Below are 26,746 nucleotides of genomic sequence, written 5' to 3' on the forward strand. Positions count from 1 at the left end.
CTGTGGACCTGCCTTTCAGCTACAATTCTAGAAGGGTTCAATGGGGATATTTTTCAGTTATAAGAGAAAGCCCATTTCCAACTGACTTAATAATGGGACTCTTAATTTGAAAAGCCCACAGGCGGTGCAGGCTTCCGTCACTCAGGCTTGTCACCAAGAACAGTATTTCCTTCAGCATCCCTGTTCCATCCTAAGGCTGACCTTCCCGTGGTCAAGCTCCTAATACTACATGCTTCCTCATTTCCTGAAAGGACCTGAGATTCACTTTGAGTGGACTAGTTTAGGTCACCTGCCCATCCCCAAATCAATCATTGCCACCAAGGGGATGGGAAGTGTTGATTTGCTTAGTCTGGATCCCTTGCTCCAACCATGGCACCAGTTTCCATGGAAATCACGTAGACTCCATCAAGGAGCCCCGGCATTGCTGTGAGGGGAGAAAGAGAACCACAAATGTCAGGCAAATGTGGAGTCCTCAACCAGCCAAAGTACTCACGTGGTCTTTTCTGCTTTCCACATGGGCTCTGCCAGCTGATTTCAGCCAGTGCCAAGGCCCCAGCACCATTTGTGTGGGTCTCTGGGAAGGTCTCCTGGCAGCCCTCTGTGCTTTACATCTGCTGCTCCTCGCTCTGAAGCCTCCTTCCAGCTCCACTCCTCAGTTACCCCCTTCTCTTCTTTTAAAGCTCAGAGTCAGCCCCTCCGAGGCAGCTTCCTCCTTCCTTTCTCCATGCTTCCCAGGACCCTGTATTGCTCACGTTTCATTTGTCTGCCTCTCTAACACGGCGCTATGATGGCTTTAGACCTGCATTCTGAGAGGTTTTGGTCTACTAAGTTTTCTCTCTTTAATGCCTAATAAAAGAATTGAGAGCTTTGGGTATTGATTCCTCTGGTGTCCTCAAATTTCAAAAACAAGATGACTAAAATGTATGTGTGTGTGTGCGCATGTATGCACGCTTGCACATATGTGAAAGAGAGAGTGAGGGAAGCAGACAGGAGCTGTCAAAAGAGCAAAGGATTTAGAGTCAGAAAGTCCTGGGTGCGAATTCTAGTCAGCACCCTTATAGATCTGAGGCTTTGACCAATGGATCCTCACTTAACCCTGCTTTCCTCGCCTTAAAAAGTATGCATTGGTATGTTATGCGTTCATGCTTTCTATGACCTTTTACCTGTTAGTATGCTATTTTTTTTTTAAGATTTTATTTATTTATTTGAGAGAGAGAGAGAATGAGAGAGAGCACATGAGAGGGGGAGGGTCAGAGGGAGAAGCAGACTCCCTGCTGAGCAGGGAGCCCAATGCGGGACTCAATCCCGGGACTTCAGGATCATGACCTGAGCCGAAGGCAGTCGCCCAACCAACTGAGCCACCCAGGCGCCCTGTTAGTATGCTATTGTGCCTCTGTTCCTCATTTATATAAGGCACATTTAACAAATAGTGCATTTAATAAACACTTATATATTGCCATAACCATGATTCCCTTATTGGTAAATCACATGGTCACTTTGGCTGGGAGACATCAAAGAGGCGTCATTCCAAGAAGGACAAGAGAAGTTAAGGCCCTTCAGGGCTTAAAGAAATGTGTCCCCTTCCAGCTGCATGTGACCCCCAGATTAGAGGTGGGGTGGAAGGTAGAGGCATGGCTTGTCTCTTTCACCTGCCCTCCCTCCCCCCGCCCAATCGTGCCCTCCGTGGCACCTGCCTTCACAACAGCTAGTGTGTGCCCACAGGGCTTGTATCAGCCCTGCATCCACAAAGCAAAGGTAAGCATGATCACAGTCTTTTATTTTTTTTTACATGATCCATTTTAACTAATTTAATGCATTTAGGGCAGGTTTAGTACAGAAAAAGTGGGAAATAGTACAACAGGCTTGGGGATGTATCTAGTTTTTAAAATATTAATTCTTATGGCAAAAATGCCCCTTTACAAGATCCTTCTGTAAAGTTGCATTTTCTTTGATATGAAACATGGCCCTTCAGATGTATGGTGTCAACACATCTATCCTTGTCGGCTTCTCTGGTTTGAGCTTCAGCTCGGTCATTTTCTAGCCAGGTGGCTAACCTTTCTGAACATCACTTTGCTCATCTACAAAATGAAAATAATTCTAATGAGGGAATGATGCCCTGTTGTGTACCTAGTGCGCCGCACTCCATCAGTCTCGTCACCTTTCATCTATTTATTACCAATCTACCCACCCTGACTTTGCTGGAAGTCCAGCCTTTTCCCAGGGCTCCCTGGGCCACATATATTCCCCATTGGTCAGGACTAATAACCCCCAGATGTAGTTATGACATTGTTTTCTCCCTCTGCCCTGGCGCCCCACCCTAGGCTTCAGGGGCAAGCCTTTTCTTTCTGGTTCCTTCGTGGGCAGTTAATTACTTCAATGCACCACTTTGTAAAAGCTCTCCATAGGCATTGTTGTTTTGAAAGTTTGGGACTCTCAACCATCTTCTCTCTTCGTAATAGTGAACACATTTTTAGAACGACCTCAGGACTTTTTGGAGTCTAAGACTGTAAAATTGTGGGGGCGCCTGGGTGGCTCAGTCGGTTGGGCGTCTGCCTTCGGCTCGGGTCGTGATCCCAGGGTCCTGGGATCGAGCCCCACATCGGGCTCCCTGCTCCGCGGGAGGCCTGCTTCTCCCTCTCCCACTTCCCCTGCTTGTGTTCCCTCTCTCGCTGTGTCTCTCTCTGTCAAATAAATAAATAAAATCTTAAAAAAAAAAAAAAGAATGTAAAATTGTGTAGTGGACGATTCTGAACATCTTTGGGAGGAAGTGCACAATCCATGACCAGACCAGAATCTACTGAGAAAATAATTTATTCAGTTGTGAATCAGGAATTTTATTATTATTTTTTTAAATGTTTAAGAATAACTATTCATGAGATGTTGAGTTTGTTCACTTGGGATTTAAATTTAAATGAATAAAAAGAAATCAAGATTCCCTCAAAAGTAAACATCAACCCTTTCCCCTAATCTTTTAAGATAGATCATTTCTTTGGTGTAGGACTTAAACGCTCAACTGTCTCTGCTCCAGAATGGATCCCGGAAAACGTGAATCCTGGAGAGGCAGCATCCTAACTGACGTGTGGTCTTCGTTTTCTTTCACGAAGTCCACTTCTTCAGGATTTTTGTTGGTTTGGTTTGGTTTTGCTGGGTTGTGAGATTTTTTTGGCAAGGACTGAAGAGTAGGAGACACAGTGAAATGGTAGGAAAAAATGTGGGTTTCATTTGGATCACATAAGCCCACTGTGGAGCCAGGGCAGTGGCTCTTCAAATCCATCACTTAAAAATGGAAACAAAATGACCCAAACGGGAATACAAGCAAACTATAAATATACCTGCCTATGTAGATGTTGCCTCCCAACTTCCTTGACACTGAATCTCTTAACTTTAAAGAATATGTAGGATTTCCGAGCTTCTCTTAGAGAAGGGAACTGTATGTTAAGATGTTCAGTCATGAGGACTGGATCTCCCATTGCCATCCCCTCTGCTTTTGATATAAAATCAATTATCCATTTTATTCACCGTATCTGGTTGTTACACTGCTTTCGTGCAGACGGGGCAGGGGAAAACGAGAGGGTTTCTCCAATCCGGTCCACTCCTGGATTGTCAGCCCTCCACTTTGGGGCATGATGGGCTGGGGGCCCCTGAGGGTTAAAGCAGGCGGCGGCAGGACGCGTTGACGACTGATTGTCATGAAGCCCAGGTCCGGAAAGTGGAACTCCTAGCCAGCCTCTTCAGTCCACCACGGGCCTCTGCCTTCCCTGACACCATCCACTTCCTCCGGCCACAGAACTGAAGACACACAAGTGGCAGAGTCCGGCAGACTGAAAGTGACTTGGACAAAACAAGAAGCATCTTCCATGCCAGCCCCCGCTGCTCTGGTCGTTGTGGGTCTGAGGAGGCCGGAGATCGCCCACACGGCCTCCCACTCAGCACGTGGATCCGTGCTGTGTTTAAGCACCAGCCCCGTACCCTGAGCCCCTCAGGGGTGGCCCACAGTGACCAGCCTCCTCTTTTCCCACTCTCTGCCACTTCATGGCAAACTCACTTTGAGTCTTTGTTTTCACTCCATGCTGAGCCCCCACTGGCTCATTCACATTCCCTGGGACTCCAGACCTTCACCACCGTGATATCCATTGGGAATCTCCACCAATCTTCTGTACAGAAGCCAAATGACATTTTCCTGATGGGAAAAGAACATGGACAGCCAATGGCCTGAAGCAGTCGGCTACTGAAACCATCCGAGGATTGCCAAGGGGGACTGTGTCCTTACTCAGAGTTCTGCTGCCGAGCAACTCAGCAAGGACACTGAAGGCAAGGGGATGACCCCCCACAACTGTATCTTGTTGCCAAACACTTCCTTCGCACTCTTTTCTCCAGTACGTTATCCGGCACGTGCAGAGTGTTTCTGGCTTTTTCTTTGCCTGTGTCAATTTTTTTTATTTTTTATTTTTGGTTCAGTTGATAGTATTTTCCCCAAACCCAAAATAGATAAGAAATCACTGGGAATTTACATCTGATTACCATAGGTTCATTCTCCCATACTGCCAGGTTCAAAGTTATAAGGAAGAAGAGCAAGTATTTGCTGTGTTGGTGTTTTGTTAGTATTGTTTAAAAGTTAAGTGTTACTCTTCTGAGAAAGTCACCGGAATCATACTCTCTCAAATTCGGAAACCTACTGGCACAGTTTAAAGTCAGATATTATTTCTAACCAAATTATACTCTTTTGTCTGCCAAGATATCTTGACAGTCTTAATATCTGAAGGCAGGCCTATGTGATAATCCCAGCAGTATTCTGGGGATAAGATTTTAGTGGGTTTGTTGAGAAGGAAATACTTGTTTAGGTGACTTTCATCATGCCACTCGGCTTCTATGTCATTTTTCTTGTCCTGGAGGATTCCCTTGAAGCACTCCTGGGTGATGTTTAGGACCTGAGTGGGTGTTCCTCCAAAAATGGCTGCGTGGTAATAAAAATCCCCCTGGCCGAATGGAATGTAGGCTGCAGACTCCTTCCGCCTCTCATAGGTAAACTCATCGGGATCTGCCTTGTACCACCAGGCCTGCAGCTGAGCCACTGACTGGCCCAGGGTCTCCACTCCAAAGCTATCTTGGAAGACCTGGTCCACGTCCATGCAGAAGAGGAAGTCCACTTCATGCTGAATGTGGGCCACAATGTGCTCCCCAATGGTCTTCATACGCATCATGCTGATGTCCTGCCACCTCTTCTCAGGCTCGATCTCAAACACTTTGAAGGAACGCAGAGGACCCAGCTCTACCAAGGGCATCCTGGAGACATCGTCCACCATGATGTAAAATATGACTCTGTGGCCAACCATGAAGTACCTATTGGCAGATATTAAGAACTCCTCCAAGTAATGCTCAATGTATCTGAAACAAAGAAGAACAGGACAAATGTAACCGCTGGGATTTGTGCGGAAGACTACGTGCTCTTCTAATCATCTTGTCTGTGTTTGGCAGCGTAGGGGAGGAATGATTTTCCCCATCCCGGACATGTGTTTTCCACATCTGATAGGGGAACATTCCTGGCTGCTTTCCACCATTCATTCGCTCCACTTTGGGGAGGAGGAGTGACTGACCTGCTGATGTTGGAAGAGCGACAGGGCATTTGCAGCCCTGCCCCCACCACTCTCACTCTTGGAAATGGCCACCAGCCAGTTGAAGACAGCCTGTGCTGTCTTGGGGACTTGAAGTGAGCCTAGTGGAACAGGCCCTACTCTGCGTCTGGAAGCCTGGATACCTAATCTTTCTAATTCCATGGTTCAGTATCAGGAAGCCTAGAGTCTGCAGACAGAAGCCGCATTCTCCAGTACCCGCTTTAACTGCAATGAACATGATACTCACATCATCTACTTTGCTTAGCCCTTTGTCTTATTTATCTGTTGGTTCAGACTCTGGGCAGGCAAAATGGGTGCTAGATAGTTTTCCCCCAGCTTCACTGAGATTATTGACATATAGCATCGTGTAAGTTTAAGGTGTACAAAGAGTTGATTTGATATACTTATATATTACAAAATGATTACCACTATAGCATTAGCTAATACCCCCATCATGTCACATAACTACTGTTTCTTTTTTGTGATGAGAACATTTGAGATCTATTCTCTTAACAACTTTCAAGTGTATAATAACAGTATTATTAACTATAATCACCATGATATACATTAGATCCCCAGAACTTACTCATCTTATAACTGGAAGTCTGTACCCTCTGACCAACATCAGGGGGCACTAGTACTCCCTCAAACTATACCCAGTGTTGCTACTGTCCTACCAGATGCAAGGGTGACATGACCCTTGGGTCCTTTGGGGAAGTATTAAGCCTAACCATCACTACTCTCATATCCTCTTCTGGGACCCAGAGAATGGGTTATAGGGCATAGATATCCTTCTATATTACATATTCACCCTGTGAGCCTCCCACTGATCACCCCAAACACCAATCCATTGTCCAGATGTACCCACTGCTCCCCCTCCCTCCCACAGCTTTCCCCCTGCTACCAATTTCCAGCATCGGGGTGATACATGCCTTGCAATCCATGAACCTACACTGACATATCATTATCACTCCACAGTTTACGTTAAGATTCACTCTTGGAGTTGTACGTTCTACGGATTTGGACAGATGTGTAGCACTATGTATCTGTCACTATGTATGGTATTATACAGAGTATTTTCACTGCCCTAAAAATCCTGCATTCTGCCTGTTCATCCATACCTCTCCCCGAACCCCACCCCATCCCTGGCAACCACTGATCTTTTCACTGTCTCCATAGCTTTGCCTTTTCTAGAATGTCACATAGTTGGAATCATATAGTATGCAGTCTTTTTAGATTGGTTTCTTTCACTAAGTTAACATGCATTTAAGGTTCGTCCACATCTGCATGGCTTGATAGCGCATTTCTTTTTAGCACCGATAATATTCTAGATGTTACAGTTTATTTATCCACTCACCTACTGAAGGACATCTTGGTTGCTTCCAAGTTTTGGCAGTTATCAATAAAGCTGGTATAAACATCTGTGTGCAGTTTTTTGTATAGACATAAGTTTTCAACTCCTCTGGCTAAATACCAAGGAGTGCAGTTGCTGAATTGCATGGTAAGATTATGTTTAGCTTTTTAAGAATCTGCCAAACGGTCTTCCAAAATGGCTGTACCATTTTGCATTCCTACCAGTAAATGAAGGAGAGTGCTCATTGCTCCACATCCTCACCAGCATTTGGTATTGGTACTGACAGTGTGTTTTGGATTTGGGCCATGCTAATGGGTGGGTGGTGATATTTTAGCTATGTATGTCTTCATTCCAAACACATCATGTTGTTGTCTTCTGTCACCCAAGCTGTATGCTCTTGCAAAGCCATGGAGATCAGAGAGAAGGAAGAAGTAGGAGTCAGATGGCTTAACACAACTCATGCAGACCCCAGACTCATGCTTCGCTCAGTGAATGTGGGTTGAATTGAATTTGCTGATCATAGCTGCAGCCAGTCAAGATGTTTTGCGAGTCATAGTAACCAGTACTTCGTTGTGCTTTTTTGGTGACTGCTTGGATTTCCTTTCTTTACTACCAAAATAAAGTGTGCTTTTAATGCTGGCCACTAGAAGGCCAAGAGTTTACAGTACTGATTATTTAAATGGAAAGAAGATATCTGAGCAATATAAACAGGGAGTTCAACATGGCTCTGTGGCTGGTTGCCAGGAAATTCCTGGGCACTCTGGAACTTTTAAGAAAAATCTATTGTGCTCGGAAGCTTGGGAGACAATCCTAGGGCGAGGGAGGGAGCCGAGGGAGGTTTAACATTGTTTGGGGATTAAAACACTGCTGTTGGCTTCCTGCATTATTATTTGAAAACAAACCAAACATCACACCTCCGAAGTCCAAATCCACTCTTACGAGGATTTATTGCTGTTGAGTGCACAAACAGTCCTCTCGAGCATCAGAGCGGAGGGCACAGGGCTTTCCCCAGGGTAGGTGATTTATAGTTTGGTTCTGCAGATTTGCAGCTAGACGGTGAAGCCGTTGTGGAGCCACAGGAGGTATTCTGTTCTTCTTGGGAACACCAAGATCGAAGCAATCCGTAACATTCACGCCATGGGATTAGGTGAGCTGAGTATTGGCTCCTGACTCAGAACAGCACAGATTCTCCTGGGGAAAATGTCAAAACTCCAGAGTCACCCTTGTCTATTAGAGATGCCATCCAGGTGACTAACCAGGTCACCATACCTGATTAGTTTGGCAGCAGCGATGGCTTCTGGGTTCCGGGCTGGAAGTCTCAGGAGAACCGTCAGATCTTCACAGAGCTCTCCTTTAGGCCCTACGGTGGGCAGAGCTGAAGCTCAGATCAACCTGGGCCTTCAACACTCTTCGTACAGGCCAAGGGATCAACTTTCCATGTGGTTTTCAGGAAAGGAGCAGAAGGAGAAGCCCATGGTGGGGGCAGGGACTAGGAAAATTGAACTTTTGCTTTTGTTTTGGGAAAAAAACCCAAAAACTTTCCAAATGAGCAAAATGGGTTACATTTTAAAACTAATATTATGGCTACTAATTTCAAGTAAGAATGATTGTAGTTTTGGAAGAGGTGTTCTAAACAAGGAAATGAAAGCCGAAACAGGAACCTACCCAACCTCTAGAAGGGCAAGTTCTGGCTAGCTGAATCTCTGCGGGCCAAAAAGGACCTGAGGAGCCCATGGAAGACATGGAGAACTGCCATGCTTGGATCAGTCTGGACTGTAAATCCTTCTGTCCTTGGTCCTGGGTCTGGGAGTGTAGGAGGACGAATGATGCACATTTGGGCCAACAGCTGCCATTTTTGGAATTTCCAGAGAAAGCCGTGGAGGTCAGGAAGGAGGTCGTTGTGGGTGTGCTATAGACCCTAGGCTCCGTGGGTGGAGCAGACACTTTTACCAGCAACCTGAGACCCTCACTTTGAGGTGGGAAGGAGTTGACTCACCTACTATTGTTTTGTTCTCAGCCCTTTGGGGTCCTCAGCAGAATGGAGATGGAAACTGTCCTGTTATAACATTCTCCTATCTAAGAATTCAGACAAGGCAGGAACAGCTCCATGAGCCCAGGGGGCCCCTCACAAACATCTAACAATGAAACAAGAAAAAGCCGAGGTCGATCTTATTAGGGACACTTACCTTCCAACAGCAAAAACCGTCAAACCCACAGTAATTTTCTGTTTGGCATAGTAATTTTCTAGGATGGTCCTGTTGTAAGTGCCTTCCCACACGACCGGCGCCTTCCATCCGGTCACTGTCACAACCTCTGGACGTTTCCTGGTGACAAAACATAGGGCCCCATGAGTCAGGACAGCTTTCCTAAGGTGGGGTGGAGACTGTCCAAGGGAACACTGGGGTCGGCTGTGATCTGCTGAGACTGCCCTGGAATCCTGACTTAGCCCCAGGCACTCAGCTGGCTGGTGTGACATCTGCAGGGGCAGCGTCTTCTGCATGAGGGACAGGAGGCTCTGGCCAGGTACCTTTGACGGCTGCCTTTGGGGCCCTGATGGGGATCTCACCTGTACATCTCCATACCCTCTGTCCCCATTTACTGCTTTCCTAGTTCTCGTCTTCCTTCCGGATCCCATCCCCTCTGTCCCCAGCCCCTTCCTAAACTGCCAGTGGCATCTGTGGGTTTGATCCCCGCGGGTGCCATCTGAGCCGCAGGAGGCCCTAATCCTCGACTTGGGAGGATGAGAGTGATCTTGGAACCAAAAGAGACAAAGCTATTTTAATTTGCCTTTTGCCAGAAAGGGATTTCTGGGTAAAAACTTGGTTATAGGCCAAAAAGGGGCCCAGACTTAAGAGGGTTCTGGTGTTACTCATTTTACAAACAGACAGAGTCACCTAGAAAAGCCGGGACTCAGTAGAGGCCAAGGCTGGAACTTGGGGTTCTGGCACAGACCCTCTCCTCAGACCACGCTGCTTCTTTGCTAGGAGCACAAAGGGCAAAGGCGAGGCCTGTTTTCTGCACTGAGAATGCTCAAAAGGGACTTGGCAAAGCCAACACAAACACAGGAAGCAACACAAGAGCGACAGCAAACTGACCAACTGCGGAGGGTAGATGCGGAAAGGCTGCGGAGCAGCTGGGGCCCCGCAGGAGGGGATGACCCAGACTCAGCTCTGACCCCCATTTGCTCAGGAAGTGGTTGTATTTCCCGTGCTGGGAAGCAGACACCGAAACAGTCATCAGATTCAAACCCCAGCACCAACGGGCCTGTCCCCACGAGACATCTGCTTGTACTGCATCCACTGAGGGCAGAAGACCAAGAGGGCAAAGTCCTAGTGGTCCCCATTGGGTCCCTGCTGACCGTGTGCATGTGGCCCTGGTGAGGCTGTGGGGAGATGTCAGCAAATAGATGGAGCCGGTGAGAACTTCCCCTAGTCCTACACATCAGTGGAGGGGGGTTTTTCACAAAACTGCCCATATCCCATCAGCTAAGCTGGGTTTTCCAGCGTGAGGTTGGACAGGGCTGGGTCAACCCCCACCTCACCCCAACCCCAGGCCCAGCCTCACCCGAGCCCCAGCTCCAGTGCCAGCCCCAGCCCCAGCCCCAGCCTCACCCCAGCCCCAGCTCCAGCCTCACCCCAGCCCCAGCTCCAGTCCCAGCCCCAGCCCCAGCCCCAGCCCCAGTTCCAGCTCCAGCCCCAGAGTGGAAAAGAGCCTCAGCAGACTCTCATCCTCCTGTCCATCAGTCACCAAGCTCTTCACTCTAATTCGAGATGACAGTCCCTCCCGCTCCAGCCCGAGCCCTGCTTCTGGCCTCCCTTTTTCCCCGGCACAGCTGAATCCCCCCCAGAGATGAGGCGGGGGGGGGGGGGGCACTCTGAGGCTGCTCTCCTGCCTCCCTCAATCATGAAAGCACCAACCTGTGCCAGGCACTTTCACTACACTTTCTCATTTAGTCCTGGCAACAGTCCTTCCACATACGATGGCCCTTGTACAGGTAAGAAAACCAAGCTCAGACAGACTTGCTGACTTGTCCAAGGCCCCATAGCTGGCTGCTGCTGATGGTCATTAACGTATGCGGAGCACTTCCGCTGAGACCAGGCACCGTGCTAAGGCACCAACCTTCAGAGGTGCTATTTTGATTCCCATTTTATCAATGAGCAGCACAGAGAGGTTAAATAACTTGCCCAAGGTCACACAGCTAGTAAGAGGCAAAGCTGGTTTTTGAACCCAGACGGTCTGACTCCGGAGTCCATGCTCCAAGCCACCATCCTGTATTGCTTCTTCTACGGACATTCACTGGCTCTGCCGAGGAAGCTGGGGTCACAGCCCACGTTCGTCATAATTTCCACCCACCTTAGCTACCCTGGCGTTTTTAGCAGTGCAGAATGAGAAATAATGAGCTTTTGTTTTGTTATGTTTTGAGAAGTTTATGTGATGCTTTTAGTCATATAAAACCCCCCGCTTTGTTGAATGACAGGATTTCAAACCACAAAACACACACACACACACACACACACACGGCTTACACATCTATAACCAACGTTTCTGAACTTAAACTCTGCCCTGTGTCACTGACTCATTCTTTGCTGTCCTTAGTTTTAGCCCAGCAAGGATCTTTTAGTAGTTCTGACCCAGCCCGCTACCTAAATCTTGCAACTGTTTATGAGCTGGACATGTAAGCAGGTAATATTATTAAAAAAAAAGAGAGAGAGGGGCGCCTGTATGGCTCAGTCGGTTAAGCATCCAACTTTTGATTTCGGCTAAGGTCATGATCTCAGTGAGATCAAGCCCTGAGTTGGGCTCACTCAGCAGGGAGTCTGCTTGAGATTCTCTCTCTCTGACCCTCCCGCCACTCGCTCTCACACTCTCAATAAATAAATAAATAAATAAATAAATAAAATCTTAAAAAAAGAAGGAAGGTGGGGGGAAGCACGTAGCAAGTGTACTTATTTAATACCTAGGGTACACAGGGACCAAGTACTTGACTTTCACTCTCTCATTTAATCCTCATATCCACCTTATAAAGTGGGTGCTACCCTCATCCCCATTTTACAAATAAAGGAAGGAGGGGTAAGAGAAAAGCAGAAGTGATCCGCATCTTCAGCCATCTGATTTATAGGAAGGGCCAGACCAGGGCACGCAGTCCCTCACCACACGTTTCCTAAGCCACACGAGACCCACTGCTGAGCACGGAGATCAGAGAAATGAGACTCCGTTCTACCCCTTGAGAATCTCACACTCCCAACAGGTGGTCAATCTGCTATACAACAGTACCCCCGCTCAGTCCACATCTTCTAGAAAGACTGAGTCAGAAAAAGCAGTGTCCAGTTTGGTCGCTTGGCTGGGAAGTTTCCTCCAAGCAGGAAAGAAAAAAGCAGCAATATTAAAAATTAATGTTTACTTAAAAATTAAAATGTTCTATTTCCCAGCTGCTAATTATTAAATTTCACTGGCAATTCCAACATGTCAAGGACCCTGACTAAGAAGCCGGATGACAGCTTGAAAACGCAGGCAGTGGGGGGCAGGGGAGGAGGGAGGATGAGAACCAGATCAGCTCCCTGGGCAGGTGAACCTGGGCATCAGGGAGTTTTAGTCAGCAAAACCCATCAACACTACTCCTCCACAGAAGAAGTGACACAGGGCAGGCCACCCATGTGTCAGAGCTGGTCTTTGCTACTGTCAACTGCCAGAGCTGTCCAAGATCACAAGGATGGGGCTCTAGAAAGAGGGAAAAGTGCCAAGACAGACTCAGAGCCGCCCCAGTGCCTTTCTTCCAAGCACAGTACCCACTGGGTCACTGTGTCTGGCTCCACGATAGGCCAGAGGCTTCCCACGAAATAAACACACACCTACCTAGGCTGTTGGTAGCTTTTTAATTTTACATACTTATTACTGGGTACCTTGTGGTCCCCAGGTGTTGGGGAGAGGAAGTGATCAAAGTGAATATTTTAAATATGAATATGGTAAAACGTGAATCATCAAGCAGGTCAGAAAAGCTGTGAGGTGCACACAACGTGTTATTTACCGAACTCCCTCTAAGCGTCAGCACACCAGAGCACACGTGATCCAGCGAAGAGCAGATGGCGACAGGAACAAGAGTGAGGGCTATGGGAAGAATTTTGGAGGCAAGATTGACAGAACGCATCCATCAGTGAGACTGTGGGGTGGGTGGGGGAAAAGGATGAACTGGGGAGATAGCCCAGACTCTGGCTTGAGGTGGCAAGTGAGAACAAGGGCAGGGTAGAATGTGGAAATCCAGCTGGGTCATGGAAGACATGCGTGCAGAGCTACCCAGCAGGCAGTCCGACCCAAGTCAGGGCTCGGGGAACCTTTGGGCTGAAGATGGGAAGGTGGGAGTCGTTCTCACACCATGGTGTCTGAGGCCATGGAAATGGATGAGAGCCTCCAGAAACTCTAACATATGATGGCTGGGAAGCAGGAGAGGCGCTTATGGAGGGGACCGAGAAGGGAGAACTTCTCCTACGGAGAAGTAGGAGGGAAATCCAGAGGATGTTTTGTCACAGAAGCTAAGAGATCTTGATGTGGAAATGTGTACACAATACGCTGTAATATGTTGTAGGTCGTTTCCAGGAAGGGATACATTTATTTGTTCATGCAGTCGTTCATCTAATCATTCATTTATGCAGGAAATAGACTTTGGTGCCCTGGGAAGGCTTAAATTTGGTGCCTCTTCAAACTGATATTCTTTACATATCTGCTCGCCATCTGTTTGGCGGAGAAGCTGAATCATGCATGGGGGAGAGCAGAGTCACAGCTGGTGGCCCTTTGTCTCTAGTAACTCAGCCTTCACCCTGCTTCCCAAGTCCCAAGCTTCACCCTATCCCAAGCGAGGACAAATGCCCTTAGAAGGGGACTTGGTGACTATCTCTGGCTCATCTAGCCCACCTAGCCTAGTGGAGGTCCTCCCCTCCCTAACACACACCCTAATGGGCTTAACAAAGCGCCAATGCTTCCATATTCTTGCATTTCCAGTAAGGGTTTAGCATCTCACAAATGGCTACCCTGTTGCCCAGCTCATTGAATGACACATGCAGGGGCCAATATTCCCATCCTTCCACACTAGTGTGATCCCCTACCCCCAAAGCAAAAGAGAGCTTGCCAGAACATATTCAGTCTTTCCAGAGCTCATACCTCTCCCCACTGGAATATTCTCTCCAGATCCTCCTCCTCTACGGCTCTTCCTGCCCCCTCTCAGACTTCTCTTCCTTCACCAGCCCTCTAAATGTGGATATGATAGGATGTGGCTCTAGTCCTCTGCCTGGGTGGCCCCCTCCAGGCCTACAGGTCCCACTGCCACCCACATGTGTACCACACATCTTCCACTGAGTTCATGGGCACTTCCATAGACTGAATGTCTGTCCCCCCGGAATTCATACACTGAAACTTAATCCCGAGTGTGATGTATCTGGAGGTGGGGCCTTTGGGGGGGAGGCCTCATGAATGGGACTAGTGCCCTTTTGAAAGAGCTTCCGGAGAGCCCCCTCGCCCCTTCCGCCCGCCTGCCATGTGAGGACAGATAAGATGGCTGTCTATGACCCAGGAAGTGGGCTCTCACCAATCACCAAAGCTGCTGGTGTTTTGATCTTGGACTTGCCAGCCTCCAGAACTGTGAGAAATAAATATCTGTTGTTTATAGCAGCCTGAATAGACTAAGACAGGCACTCTGTGAATCTCGAGTCCTGATGCCCACCGGGTACCTGAATCCACAAGCATCTCTAGTAGAGCTCATCACCTACCCCCACTCCTAGACCTGGCTGTCCTCCTCCTATCCTGGTCAACGACACCACCACCCACCAGTCTCTCCGGCCTCACGGTCATCTTGGACAGCTCCTCCCTCATTACTCCCCCAGCCATGTTGTCTTAAGTCAGATTGACCACACCTCCTTCCCAATTTTGGCAAATACTCCCTGCACATCTCCTGCCCGTAGAAGACTATGAACTAATTGAATATAACTATATTGTTTGATTTCTCCTATCTCCTGTGCCTAATACAATGTCTAGCACAGTATTTTTGACCACGGCTCACAGTGAGAAATGCATTTTACATCACAACCGAATACATACACGTACATACAGAAACAATAATTCAACCACACAATACTTAACCTTACTTCTACTTCATGTGATGCCCTCCGACTTTCTATTTGATTTCAATTTTTTTTAAAAAAAAGCTCATTTTGACCCATTAAGCTAGTTTCTGAACATATTAATGGACAGTGACGGGTAGTTTGAAAAATACCAGCTGGCTCATCATAGGTATTGGATAAACATTTGTTGCACGATCGCTTAATGAATGCATGCATGGCCTCATGAGATCTTCCATCATCACTGCCAATTTTCAGATTAGTTAGCTGAATCTCAGAATTTTCTTGCTCTGACTCTAGATGCTGCCGCTTTCCACAATACCCCGGGGCCAGTGAGACCCCTTCCAGCCCCAGTATTTTGTGATACAGCCGCTGTCAGAATCACTGTGTTGCTCAAGCATCTGGGTCAAAACATCCAGACTCTCAGTTTCTCATCTAATCTGCAGTGAAATTCTGATGGATGCTAAGACTCCATATCCCCAATCAGGAATGTTCTCAATGGCACTGTTGCCTCCACAGCCCCCGCCACCCCCGATGGGAGCTAATGGATTTATTGAACCCCGGGGAAGGGGGTGGGGGACGCTTCTTTTCTTACCGTGGGTTAAACCAGTCTGATAGCTGAAGCTCTTCGTTATTTTCCTCTCCTTGTTCATTTTCGTCGTCTATGTCTTCCTCTTCTTGGTAAATGTGGGTCCTACATACAAAGGGAAAGCAAGCTGAGTGAGGCAGGGAGGCTGATCTATGGCACGGGGTGAGCTGGTGACTGTGAACACGGATTCCCAGATGGAGAACGTGTGCAATGAGGGGACGTCTGGAGAAAGCTTCACGATACGATACGTTTATTCATAAACACATACTTTTGGTGAAAAGGCTCACTGCTCACCTTTCTCATTTTCCTTCCAGGTCAGCACAGTTAGCAATTTAGTGACCCAGAACCCTCAGGTTATTTCAGGGGGCCAGGGAACTTGCTGGACTAATGAACAGCTAACTGAATTAGCTGCGATCATCTTTCCCACAGCCTAAACTTCAGCCCAAGCCCCACTCACCCCCAAGTTAAATGGAAAAACTAAACCAAACAAAACCCCCAAACTTAAATATCCTAGTCTCAACCACGAAATAGATTCCTTGTATGACTTCAATAGGGCCAGAAAGGCGAGTGACCAAGAAGGTCATGACTGTGAAACCTTTTTATACGGACTGTCTATAAGCGTTGGGTGGATGAACAAACACAGAGAGTCATCCCATCAACTTACCCATTGTTAAACCAGCTTGGAAACCACCAGCCCTTCTGAATTCTGCTGTCACCAACTTCTGGGTTTCTAAGAAATTAAAAAGATGACATTTTTAGAAAATGAGGCAGTCCCAAACTGGGGGGCCGGGGGTGGGGGAAGGGAGGGTTTCCAAACTCTTTTTATGGCAGAAAATCACTTAAATTTCTTTAAAAAAAAAAATGCCAGTTCATAAAACAGACAGAAGTGAAGCTACCCTATACTGGATGATGTACGGGAATGCTGAATCACTCTACTGTACACCTGAAACTCATATAACATTGTATGTTAACTAATTGGAATTAAAATAAAAACTTAAAAAAAAAAAAAAAAAAAAGAAGAAGTGAAGCTGCTCTAGCCAAATGGGGTAAGATGTACCTATCCCTGCCCGGACCTCTCCTCCCTCAGGCAGCCCCCGGCACTCAGCTCATCCAGGGTGCCCTGGCAGGGACAGAGGAAAGAAGAGGGGGTGACAAGGTGGGGAGCACTGATACGTAAACCTGAGTCAGGGATATGCCACTTACTGGTAGTATGACCGTGATGGGACCTTTTCCCTCTCTGAATCTTGGTTTTCTCCTCTGAAAAGTCAGATATATAATAATGATGGTGACAATCATAATGATAATAAATCTACCATGAAGGTGGCTTTGAAAAGTAAATGAAATAGCATACATCAGAGAGCTTTATAAAAGTTGAAAATTACGGGAACAAGGTGTAAATCTTAATTAACAAAACAAAACAAAACAAAACAGCGTATTTTTCCAAGAATGATCTCTTTTGCTAAACTAGAATTCAGGTTGCTACAAAGGTCAGCAGGGACAGCCTCAGGAAATCTGAGGGTCTCTGAACCAGAAGCTCAGGAAACTGTCATCAGAAGCCACCCTCACCACCCACGGGGAAATTTCCATCCTCTCTCATTGTGAGAGTTTCTCCAAGGCGGGGGCTTTCTGGAGGAGGGAGAGGAGCGGGAAGCCAGGGGCTGCAGTGTTCTGTGGTTGGACAAATAAGGTGGTGAGGCATGAACAGGCATAATAATAGGAAGAAACCTATTTTAAAGCCCATCTACTTTCAGCAGGTATTTCAGATGGTTGATAATTTAGGTGTGGTTACCATACACAGGGAGACCACATAAGACTTAAATAAACAAAAGGGAACAGAAGAAAAATATTTCTTTAGTCACCCAGGTAGGTGTTTTCATATGATCTTGGTCATCCCAGCTACTCACGAGAATAAAGGTTTTTACCTTTATGTTAATTTCATAGCTGAGAATTTGGCCACGTGGGTTTGGGCAAAGTGGCAAGATCCCACAGAATGTAAGCATAAAAGCCAGGATTTAACACCAGGGAAGGAGTAATATCAGAAATGAAAGCTGAGGAAAGTACAAGCAGTTAAGCTCAAGACTTTACTCGGAGCCTCCTGGCAACCAAGCCAAAGATAGAAAAATGAAGGCTTACATAGTTCTCACTGCCTTTGATAATAATAATAATAAAGATTAGTTCATCAGGAGACCCTGACTTTTTTTCCTGATCCTCTGTCTCACAGGAATTTCTTGCAAGGGGCTTTATATAACATATACTGGGCAGCATAATGGAGAATACCTGTCCTGATTCTTTTCATCAGCAAGGCAGAATGTTCTCCAAAGGATACCACTTAAAGAAACCCTTGATGAGAAGCAAGGGCAAAATACAAGTCACAGTTGGATAAAGGTCAGTCTAGGGAATGGGAAGCGGGTAGTCGAGATCCCTGGGAAACCACCCTTCCCCCCCAGCCCTTGACCAGGGCTCCATCACCCGCTGCCATGCTAAAAATAGACTGTAGGGGGTACCAGACTGGACACAGGAGCCATCCCATAGATCTCTAAAATTCAAAGCACTTACTTTGAGTGATATATCCACAAGAAAGAGCCTTCTGGGCTGAAAGCAAATGAGAAATAAAAACATATCATGTTACTTTTAATTCTGAGAAAGCTGTTTTGCAACTATTATCAGCGAAGCCCTGGGCTGAGCTGAAAGCCTGGGTTTTGACTACTCCTAGTTTTCTACTTTCCTTTTGAGATATAGCCCATGGTATCAAGGGACTGGGAATTTTCACTTGTAGTCACGTCAGGGTTATTCAGAACAAGAGGTGGGAAAGAGGTCACTGGAGAATCTCAAACCTTAATTTAAAAAAAAAAAAAAAATGACAACAGCTCTCCATTGTCTAGGGGTGGTTTCACTGAGGGTGGGGCTCCACAGAGGGGTTCCCTTCTGCCACCTACTCAGGAACATCCCAGCTATCCTGCACCCAGGATTTATCTTCCCATAGAAAACAAAGCGATGGCCGCAGAAGCTTCTATAGAGCAGTCTCAGAGGACATTTCCTAAGCTCATGAAGGCGGTGAGATGGTCTGTAGGCACCTACAAGGCTGGGCCAGTGAATATATGACTCCTCCATTGAGCCATCTCAACTCATTCAGTTGATACTTGCTGAGCATGATTACGTGTCAAGTGTTAGCTAAGACAGACACAGGTCCTATGTCTATGTATCCTTGTGGTCCACTCAATCTAGCAGGGAAGGCAGACCCTATTCCCATAACCACCCAGCAACGTGACCTCGAACTCCAAGAAGGGCTATTAAAAAAAAAAAAAAAGCCTAACTATAAGCACTTAACAGGAAGACCCGGAAGGCTTCCAGGAGGGGGGGGGGATTGTTTTAACTGAGATCTGAAACCGAGGAGGTGGAGGGGAGCAAGCACACTGACTTGAGAGGCATTTTGGGGGGTAAAGTGACAGGACTTGTCATACGGCGTTACTCCTCTGTTCTGTGCAGGGACGCTGTGCCTCAGTGCTAAGCCTTGCTTGGCCCCTTTTCCTCTCTGTGAATAAAGGGAGTACAGCCTGGTAGGAAAAGTTCTAGACTTGAGCTCAGGCACCTCCCCTGGCTCAACCCCTGCCTGGCCCCAGCTCCCTCATCCCTGAAAAACACAAATGACTCACGGTTGTTTCAGACTCTGCCAATGCCCCTTAGCCTCTTACCCCCGCCCCCAGCGTTCTCCCCCTCTTGGGGGTGCGCATCTCTTTGTAGGAATAAAATGCATGCTCTCTCACTGCCTATGGTTTCTCCTGAGCCCAGAACTCATGGACCACGCTCTAAATTTCTTGTTCCTCTACTGACTCTGACAATATTCATAACAGCAAATACTTGGCCAGGCACTGTTGTGAGCAATTGACATATATTAGCTCACCGAACCCTCACAACAACCCACGAAGTAGGTTCTACTCTTCCTCATCCTACAGAGGTGGAAACTGAGGCATGGAAGCATTAGGTGATTTGCCCAAGGTCATACTGCTAGTGAGGAGCAGAGCCAGTATTTGAACCTGGGGAATCTGACTCCAGATCCTACAAGAGGTGGAAGGGGGAGGGGAATGAGGAGGAGGGCACCCATCCCTCAGATGGCCACCTGGCACTCAGGACACCAATTTCTAAATTCAGCTTTGCTACCTTGTTACCTCTCTTTACTAACCTCTCCTTCTTCCCCTCCTCACCCTCCTCTCTCAGAATCCTTCCACATCTCAGCAGTCCCAGGGATACCCACTCTGCAGTGTATGACATTTCACACATACTCGTCCTTCAAGACACAGCTCAAATGTCCTCTCTTCTGTGCCTTTCTTGATACAATCCTAGCACAGTGCCCGGCACATAGTAGGTGCTCAGTAAACAGCTGCAAATCAATGCAAAAAACAGATCCCTCTCCAAGCCAAACATAACCTCAGCCTCCTTAACTCTGCCAGTTCCTTTTCTCTACCCTGATATTCTTTCTCTACTTCTAGCATTGGTTATTTATATGCACGTCTTCCTGCTTCATCTAGATCATAACCCCTTGAGGGTAGGAGTTCTCCTTGGCTCACGTTGTATTCCTAATCATTTGATGTGTTCCATTTAGTTATTTTAAAATCCTTTTTAAGCTCAGGCCTGCCCACCTGTCTCAGGTTAGTGCCCTCAGCTCACCTCAAGCCATCACGTGGCCAATTCACGAGGTGGCAAAGGATCTGCTGCCTTATACGCCTCTTGCAGACATTCAATAGATTCCTCACATTGAAGAATGATGTGCCCGGAGTCTGGGTGCCAAACCATGGCCCCAAGGAGCAGCCAGGACCTGCTCCAGTTACTGTTCAGAGAGTGCCCAGCACTGCAAAATAACCCTCTTTAGGGAAGGTCGGTGCCAAAATGCACACTTGGGCTTTTGGCTCCCATATTTTAATTTTGCGAACCGCCCCAAATTATGGAAGTACAACTCTGGCTCAGATTCAAAGCAGCAAGCTTAAACAATCAAGCATTCAGAGCTTGCGGGTTATCTGCACAAGCATCTCAACTCAGGGCAGGGACCTGAAGGAGTGCTGGTTCTTCTTTTGGGTGTCTTCCAACTGCTAAAGCTCTTCCTTCTATTTGTCAAAACCCCCTGTCCTATTCTGCCCTCTGGAGCAGATGATGATGATGATGATGATGATGATGATGATGATGGCAGTTAGCAGTTAGCGAGTGCTTATTAAGTCCCAGGCATTGCCCTAATGTTTTATATACAGTAACTTATTTAATCCTCCCCACAACGTACCTATGAAACAGGTACTATTATCACCCATTTTTAATGAGAGGGAAACTGAGGAACACAGTCACTGCGAGAGGGAAACTGAGGAACACAGTCACTGAGTAACTTGCCCAAAGTCACAGAGGAGGTAAGTGGTGGCAGAGGACCAGTTCCAGACAGCCTAGCTCCAGATTCCAGACTTTCCTCTACCTTCGAGTACCCAAGGGATGCCAGGCTCCCTGCACTCAGCTCTGAATCCTCTCATCTTAGGACTAAGTACCCCCAGTTTCCTCAATTCGAAAGCCATGGGTGTAGACCCCTTGAATTTGATCACACTCTAGCTTGTCTTGATTTTGTGAAAATGAGTTGTTCAGAATGAAACAGAATAATGGTCCAGAAGCCGTTAGATCTATGCTGTACTCCGGGGAATAATAGCTCCCATATTCTGGGGAGTCCTCCTCCTACAGATGTACTTAAAGGCACAGGACCTTGTTTAGTAGCCAAGATGGTCCTGCTGGCTCATCAAATCTTAGAATTTAAGAATTGAAAGAATTCAAATGTTAATCCAGGCTGTCATCTTTAACTTGGGGGCTACTAAAGCACTCCACCATGAAAATAGTAGTGGTGCCCAGACAGCTCTTCCTGCCCAGAGCTGTATCGTGGACTTTTTGGATCAAGGCTGAGCTGTCCCAGTGCCTCTTAAGTCAAAGGCATCCTGAATTTTTGTAGCTGTTTGCAGAGACTTCTTTCTGTCAGGAGTCTCTCCAGCTGGAACCTCTGAGACACTGTCTTTTCCCAAAGCACAGAAACACATATATTTGCGGTGAATCCACGGATGAATCTGAAAACCCAGGAATGTTTAATTCATTTTGCTTTCCAGAGTTAAAAAGCAAAACAAAACAAAACACCCCCAAGCATTGTAGCCAGGCACAAATGAATCACCAGCCACTCGGAGTGGATTTTACAGCAAAAGTCAACAACTGTGAGTTGCTCCTTTAAACCCTGAAAGTATTTTAGAATTGCAAAATTCAGAGTGGAATTCTCATGGAATTCCTGTCTGAAATCTCTTAAGGTAATTCTCAGAGCTCATCATACAAATCATCTAAAGTCACATTTTGGGTTTAATATGGCCTCGCTGTTTCTGGATATAGCCTAGCCAGAACGGAAAGGTTATAAAAATCAGAACATTAGGAACGTAGCAGGAAGGAAGATAATTTAGCCAGAAGGTACTTGGAGATCTAATGATTTTAAATATAGTCCAGGGCTCAGAGACACGGGAAGGGTGGAATCTCCTCTTCATTGTTTCAGTTAATCTCAATTTCAACTTCAACCTAGTGACTTGGCCGATAACTAGGAGATTCAAGTCAAAGGTGGACACCGCGCTCCCCAATTACCTGTGGATATATTCCCAAAACACAACAATTACAGTGGAGACAACCAGCATTGACAGAATCACTTTTCCTTTGACATTCATTATTTTCTCCTGGGGAAACAAAAAAGGAGAAAGGAAAAAATAGATTAAATAAATTCAAGCTGAGATATGGTTTCTAAGCAAGGCTTCCACCCTCTAAGGGGAAACGTTTATAAATATTTAACTAGAGCTAAGGAGCGTGTTCTACCTTAAATTGAGCAGGCTTGCAATAGCAAATTAGGCTAACTTAATGAATTGACCCGCCTCCCCGGTGGGGAAGGATGCTAAGGCCACTTTGGCGCTCAGAGGGGAAATGTATTCACCGACCACAGGGTCCCCCATGGACTTGGGTGGGTGAGGGCGTAGCTATAAATGATTCCCACGGGCTTCAGCTGCCTTCCAACTCAGATTGTGGGTTCGGAACCATCCCTTCCCCAGCTCTGCTGCCTTTGATATATGACCACACGTCCCATCCTCAAAGGGGAAGATGACCCTGGTCCCTTAAAGTCTAGGCTCACCCACTTCTCAGCCTCACCTAGCCTTTTCCCACCACGCCCACAGGCAATCAATCAATCAATTAGTCGGCACACATAAATATGTCTTGATTGCTGCATGAGTTGTGGTTTGAAGAGGAACAGGGTGCTGGATGGGGAATAACAGGTTAGGAAGTACTTTAATTCGAGTGGTCAGGGAAGGCCTCTCACTGGGGAGGTGACAAGAGCTTCCCAAGGGATGAAGACAGGATGCAAAAGGATGAGAAGTACAAGAAAAGTCCTACATTTGGGAGCAAAAAGATCTAGATGGGGACTGTGGCCGCCTCTCATAACGATGAGATGTTTTCACTCCCAGAGAAGTGTGGATCTGGGGGCCAGCGTGGACGCACACGGAGCTGGGGAGCCCTGACCTTGGGGCAGGTCCTCGGGTCCTCATGCACAGCTCCGAAAACCTCTGAGAACCAAAAGTCTTTTTATAATTCCATTGGCCTCAGGGCCCTGAGAGGAGGCTCTCCATAATCTTTATCCCACTTAGTGAGACTGTTTAAACGTTTCTTTGCATCAACACTGAAGTATTTTATTAAGCGACGCTGCTGAACTGGGGCGTTGCCTGATACGTGATCTATTACCCACACCCCAAAATTCTGAATTTCAACATATCTGGCGTTAGGGTTTCACAAAAGGGATTGTGGATCTCTAATTGAATTGGTTTCCTCATCTTTAAAATGCGGATGAAGGGCGCCTGGGTGGCTCAGTTGGTTAAGCGACTGCCTTCAGCTCAGGTCGTGATCCTGGAGTCCCGGGTTCGAGTCCCACATCGGGCTCCCTGCTCAGCAGGGGGTCTGCTTCTCCCTCTGACCCTCTTCCCTCTCGTGCTCTCTGTCTCTCATTCTCTCTCTCTCAAATAAATAAATAAAAAATCTTTAAAAAAAAAAAAATAAAAAAAAAAATAAAATGCGGATGAAAATGCTGATGACAAGAGACGGTGTCCACAAAATGCTTCTCATTGTGCCTGGCACTGTATAAATGCTCCCCCAAAATGCTAGTTCATAAAATGCGCCATGGGGGGGCCCCAATGAGACAGCACCATGCCCGGTACTTACCAGCAAGTGCTCGAAACAAATGTGAAGAAAAAGAATAAGACTGTGTTGTTAAACAATGAAGTGCAAATAAATGCAAATTAGGGACTCTCAAGGTTTCTCCATCTGTTCCCTGCCAAAGCCTGATGGAGAGCTCCTCGGAAGTGGGATGCAAGTGGGCTTTCTCTGATCGAGCCCAAGCCCGGGGCCCCGCTACCAACACCCTGTGTGTGTGGAGGAGGGGACAACACGGCCACGAGCATCCAGAGCTCCACCAGCTCCACCTGCTGAGGATCCCACACAAATTGTTTTCCAGTGACACCCAAACTCTCAGGGTGGAGAAGGATCACTGACACACCTGGCAGAAGCCCAAATCAGACACACCTCCCCATCGCCTCTCCAAATATGTGTATACTTTTTTAATTCCAGAAACCAGCATCAGAGGCAACTCTGGAAGCCCGTTGCTTTCTAGGCTTCATAGATGGCTTGAACCTGATAATGGCCAGTCGTCCCTCTTACTGGAGACTGGCAACCAGAAGCTGCTCCAGGGAGCCAATACTGGGTCCTTCTGTGAGGCACTAGAACTGGATGTATCCGCGCCTCCTGGAATCTGGGATCCAAGTCCCCGGGGCAAGGAAGGCTTGGCAGGGTGGTCAACTGATCTTTTAAGACACGTTCATTTTTCTCTCTGCACCAAAATGAGGCATTTGGCAGTCGACGTGGTCTACGAGTCCTTCTTTTAGGTTTCTGTCTCAGAATTTTCAAAACTGGATAATTCTGAAAATTGGTGGTTGGCTCTCTTCCCCACCAAGAAGGAAATGTGGGATTGCTTCTGAATTCCTTCCTTTAAGGGGTAGAGCACAGAACTGGGCCCTGCTGAAAACTGCTGCCCTATCTCACGTGGGGGAGCGTGACTCCGGGTCCCCTGGGCACCACCCTTCGAAAGATTCGGCCAGGCCCAGTTCCACCGAATCCCCGCCACCATCTCCCAGGCCCTCTTGTCACACTTGTGATTTTTCCCCTGAAACCGTCCAACCCCATGCGCGGCCTCCTCGTAGAGCACGGCCCTCGCAATGGTTCCCATGTGAAGTGTCAGACGGATTTCTCCGTGTGGCCCATAAATTAATTCTTCCCTACGCACCCCCATCCTGTCCCACACAGAACAACACACACACACACACACACACACACACACACACACACATCCTTCGGAGAATCTCTGGAGTTCCACCCCACTGGGGCTAAGTCAAAGTATTCCTTCCAAACTGAACTCCTCTCTGGAAGGAATTCTGGTGGACCGTGTTTTCTCCATCTTGTGTCAGGGGAAAAGGTGAACGTCTCAGCTGAGGAACAGCACTCAGGCTCTGGAAAAGCCATTATCTCAGGAGGAATCAGGCAGAGGGAAACAGACCTTCCCCCAGGCTAAAGAACCTCCTCTCTGCCTCTGATTCCTCCCCCAAACCCAGGGAACCCAGCCGCATCCTCCCCGAGAGGCTGACCCCCGCTAGCCTTCGTCACTTCTGGACTATTGCACTCAATCAAGAGACTCAAAAAGGCTACAGGTCAGGTAGTGATAAGTGTTGCAAACGAAAACAATGCAGGGGAGGGGGCAGGGGAGGGCACAGGAACCAACTGGGTGTTCATGACCTTGGGCAAAACCCTCTTTAGTCCTCCACATCCTCCACGGTAATGTTTAGACCCAGCATTCCGGGTGGAAACTAGACCAGCACGAAGACTCTGGAGTCAGCGCTCCTGGACACACGCCTTGAGCAAGTACTCAGAGCCTCTATTCACACGTACAGAATGGAGCTAAACATCCCCCTCCAGGGTTCTTGAGGAAGGACTGAAGGAGATGGAGTCTATGAAGCACATTGTGCCTGGGGGTCAGCAAATGCTCCACAGATGGCAGCCATCATGATGATGATGCTGTTTCACAGGCCAGTTTCTGAAATCTGTGGCTCTGAAGTAGGGCTGTGACTTTATCTGAGAAAGGAGTCTGGGTCCTCTTAGGTTGCACCACACAGAAGAGTCTGGGTGAACCCACCCCGCACCCTAATTGGCGACCGTATGACAGCTCCCCACCCCCCACTGCCCCCAGCTCAGGACCCAGCTACTCAGCACATTTGCCCCCACTGCCCGGTGCTCACGGTGGGCAGGTGAGGAAGGTGAGGTTCCTGTGTGTCGCAGACCTCCAGGTGGGCCCCAGCTCCCACACAAAGCCGGATTTGTAAACCAGGGTCACGAGTTTCTCTGGCCTCAGTCTCCCCGTCTGTGAAGCAAGTTCTGTGGACCTAACTTTCCACGACCGTCTTTCCTGATGGACCCAGGACTTGGAAGAGAAATCAAGCAGAGGGATAGAAGCCTCATTCTACGAGGGCAGCTCACTTAGACACACGGGGAGCTCCTGCTGCCATGGCCCACGGGGATTCTTTGACGTGACGACAGAATGGCGGGAGCACCAACCAGCCTGCATTGAGCGGTGGGAGCACCAACCAACCTGCATTGAGAGGTGGGAGCACCAACCAGCATGCATTGAGTGCAGAGGCTGACTTACCCAGAAGCTAATGAAACTAGTCCCCCTTGCAAGCTAGGGCCTGATCATTAGGGTGGGGAGTGGGTCAGGAAGGCCCATATGTTTCCTGAGGCAAGGAGTGCTGCCCCTGTCTGGAGGGGGATCATTCCAGCCTTGAGGGCTGTCCTGGGGCTGCAGGTGGGGCCCAGGGAATGACCCCACTCCCTGCACACCAACCTGGGTCCCAGTAACAACCTGCCCCAGGTGGACCTGGTTGAGCACCCAGGAGCCTCCCACTTGGGTCCCAAGGGGAAGGACTTGACCCAGATGCTGCTCTGCACCCTGCTC

General features: G+C 47.7%; 1 protein-coding gene across 6 annotated transcripts in view; it reads right to left on the bottom strand.

The window, feature by feature from the left end:
* Positions 1-1,760: 1,760 nt before the first annotated feature.
* The window catches only part of GGTA1 (glycoprotein alpha-galactosyltransferase 1 (inactive)), a 55,389-nt gene continuing 30,403 nt past the window's right edge, over positions 1,761-26,746 (bottom strand). For 4 of the 6 annotated variants that reach the window (XM_078061715.1, XM_078061712.1, XM_078061713.1 and 1 more), the window contains 7 exons: positions 22,297-22,385; positions 18,217-18,252; positions 16,864-16,917; positions 16,325-16,390; positions 15,667-15,765; positions 9,153-9,290; positions 1,761-5,385 (listed from right to left, as the gene is read on the bottom strand). In XM_078061715.1, the coding sequence (XP_077917841.1) occupies positions 4,692-5,385; positions 9,153-9,290; positions 15,667-15,765; positions 16,325-16,390; positions 16,864-16,917; positions 18,217-18,252; positions 22,297-22,376 (1,167 nt within the window). In that variant the 5' untranslated portion in view covers positions 22,377-22,385 and the 3' untranslated portion in view covers positions 1,761-4,691. The remainder of the gene's footprint in view (positions 5,386-9,152; positions 9,291-15,666; positions 15,766-16,324; positions 16,391-16,863; positions 16,918-18,216; positions 18,253-22,296; positions 22,386-26,746) is intronic. The other 2 variants (XM_078061717.1, XM_078061716.1) reach the window with 1 other exon arrangement.

The sequence above is a fragment of the Halichoerus grypus genome, chromosome 14 (assembly GCF_964656455.1).
Source record: "Halichoerus grypus chromosome 14, mHalGry1.hap1.1, whole genome shotgun sequence".
NCBI classification, from domain to species: Eukaryota; Metazoa; Chordata; class Mammalia; order Carnivora; family Phocidae; genus Halichoerus; species Halichoerus grypus.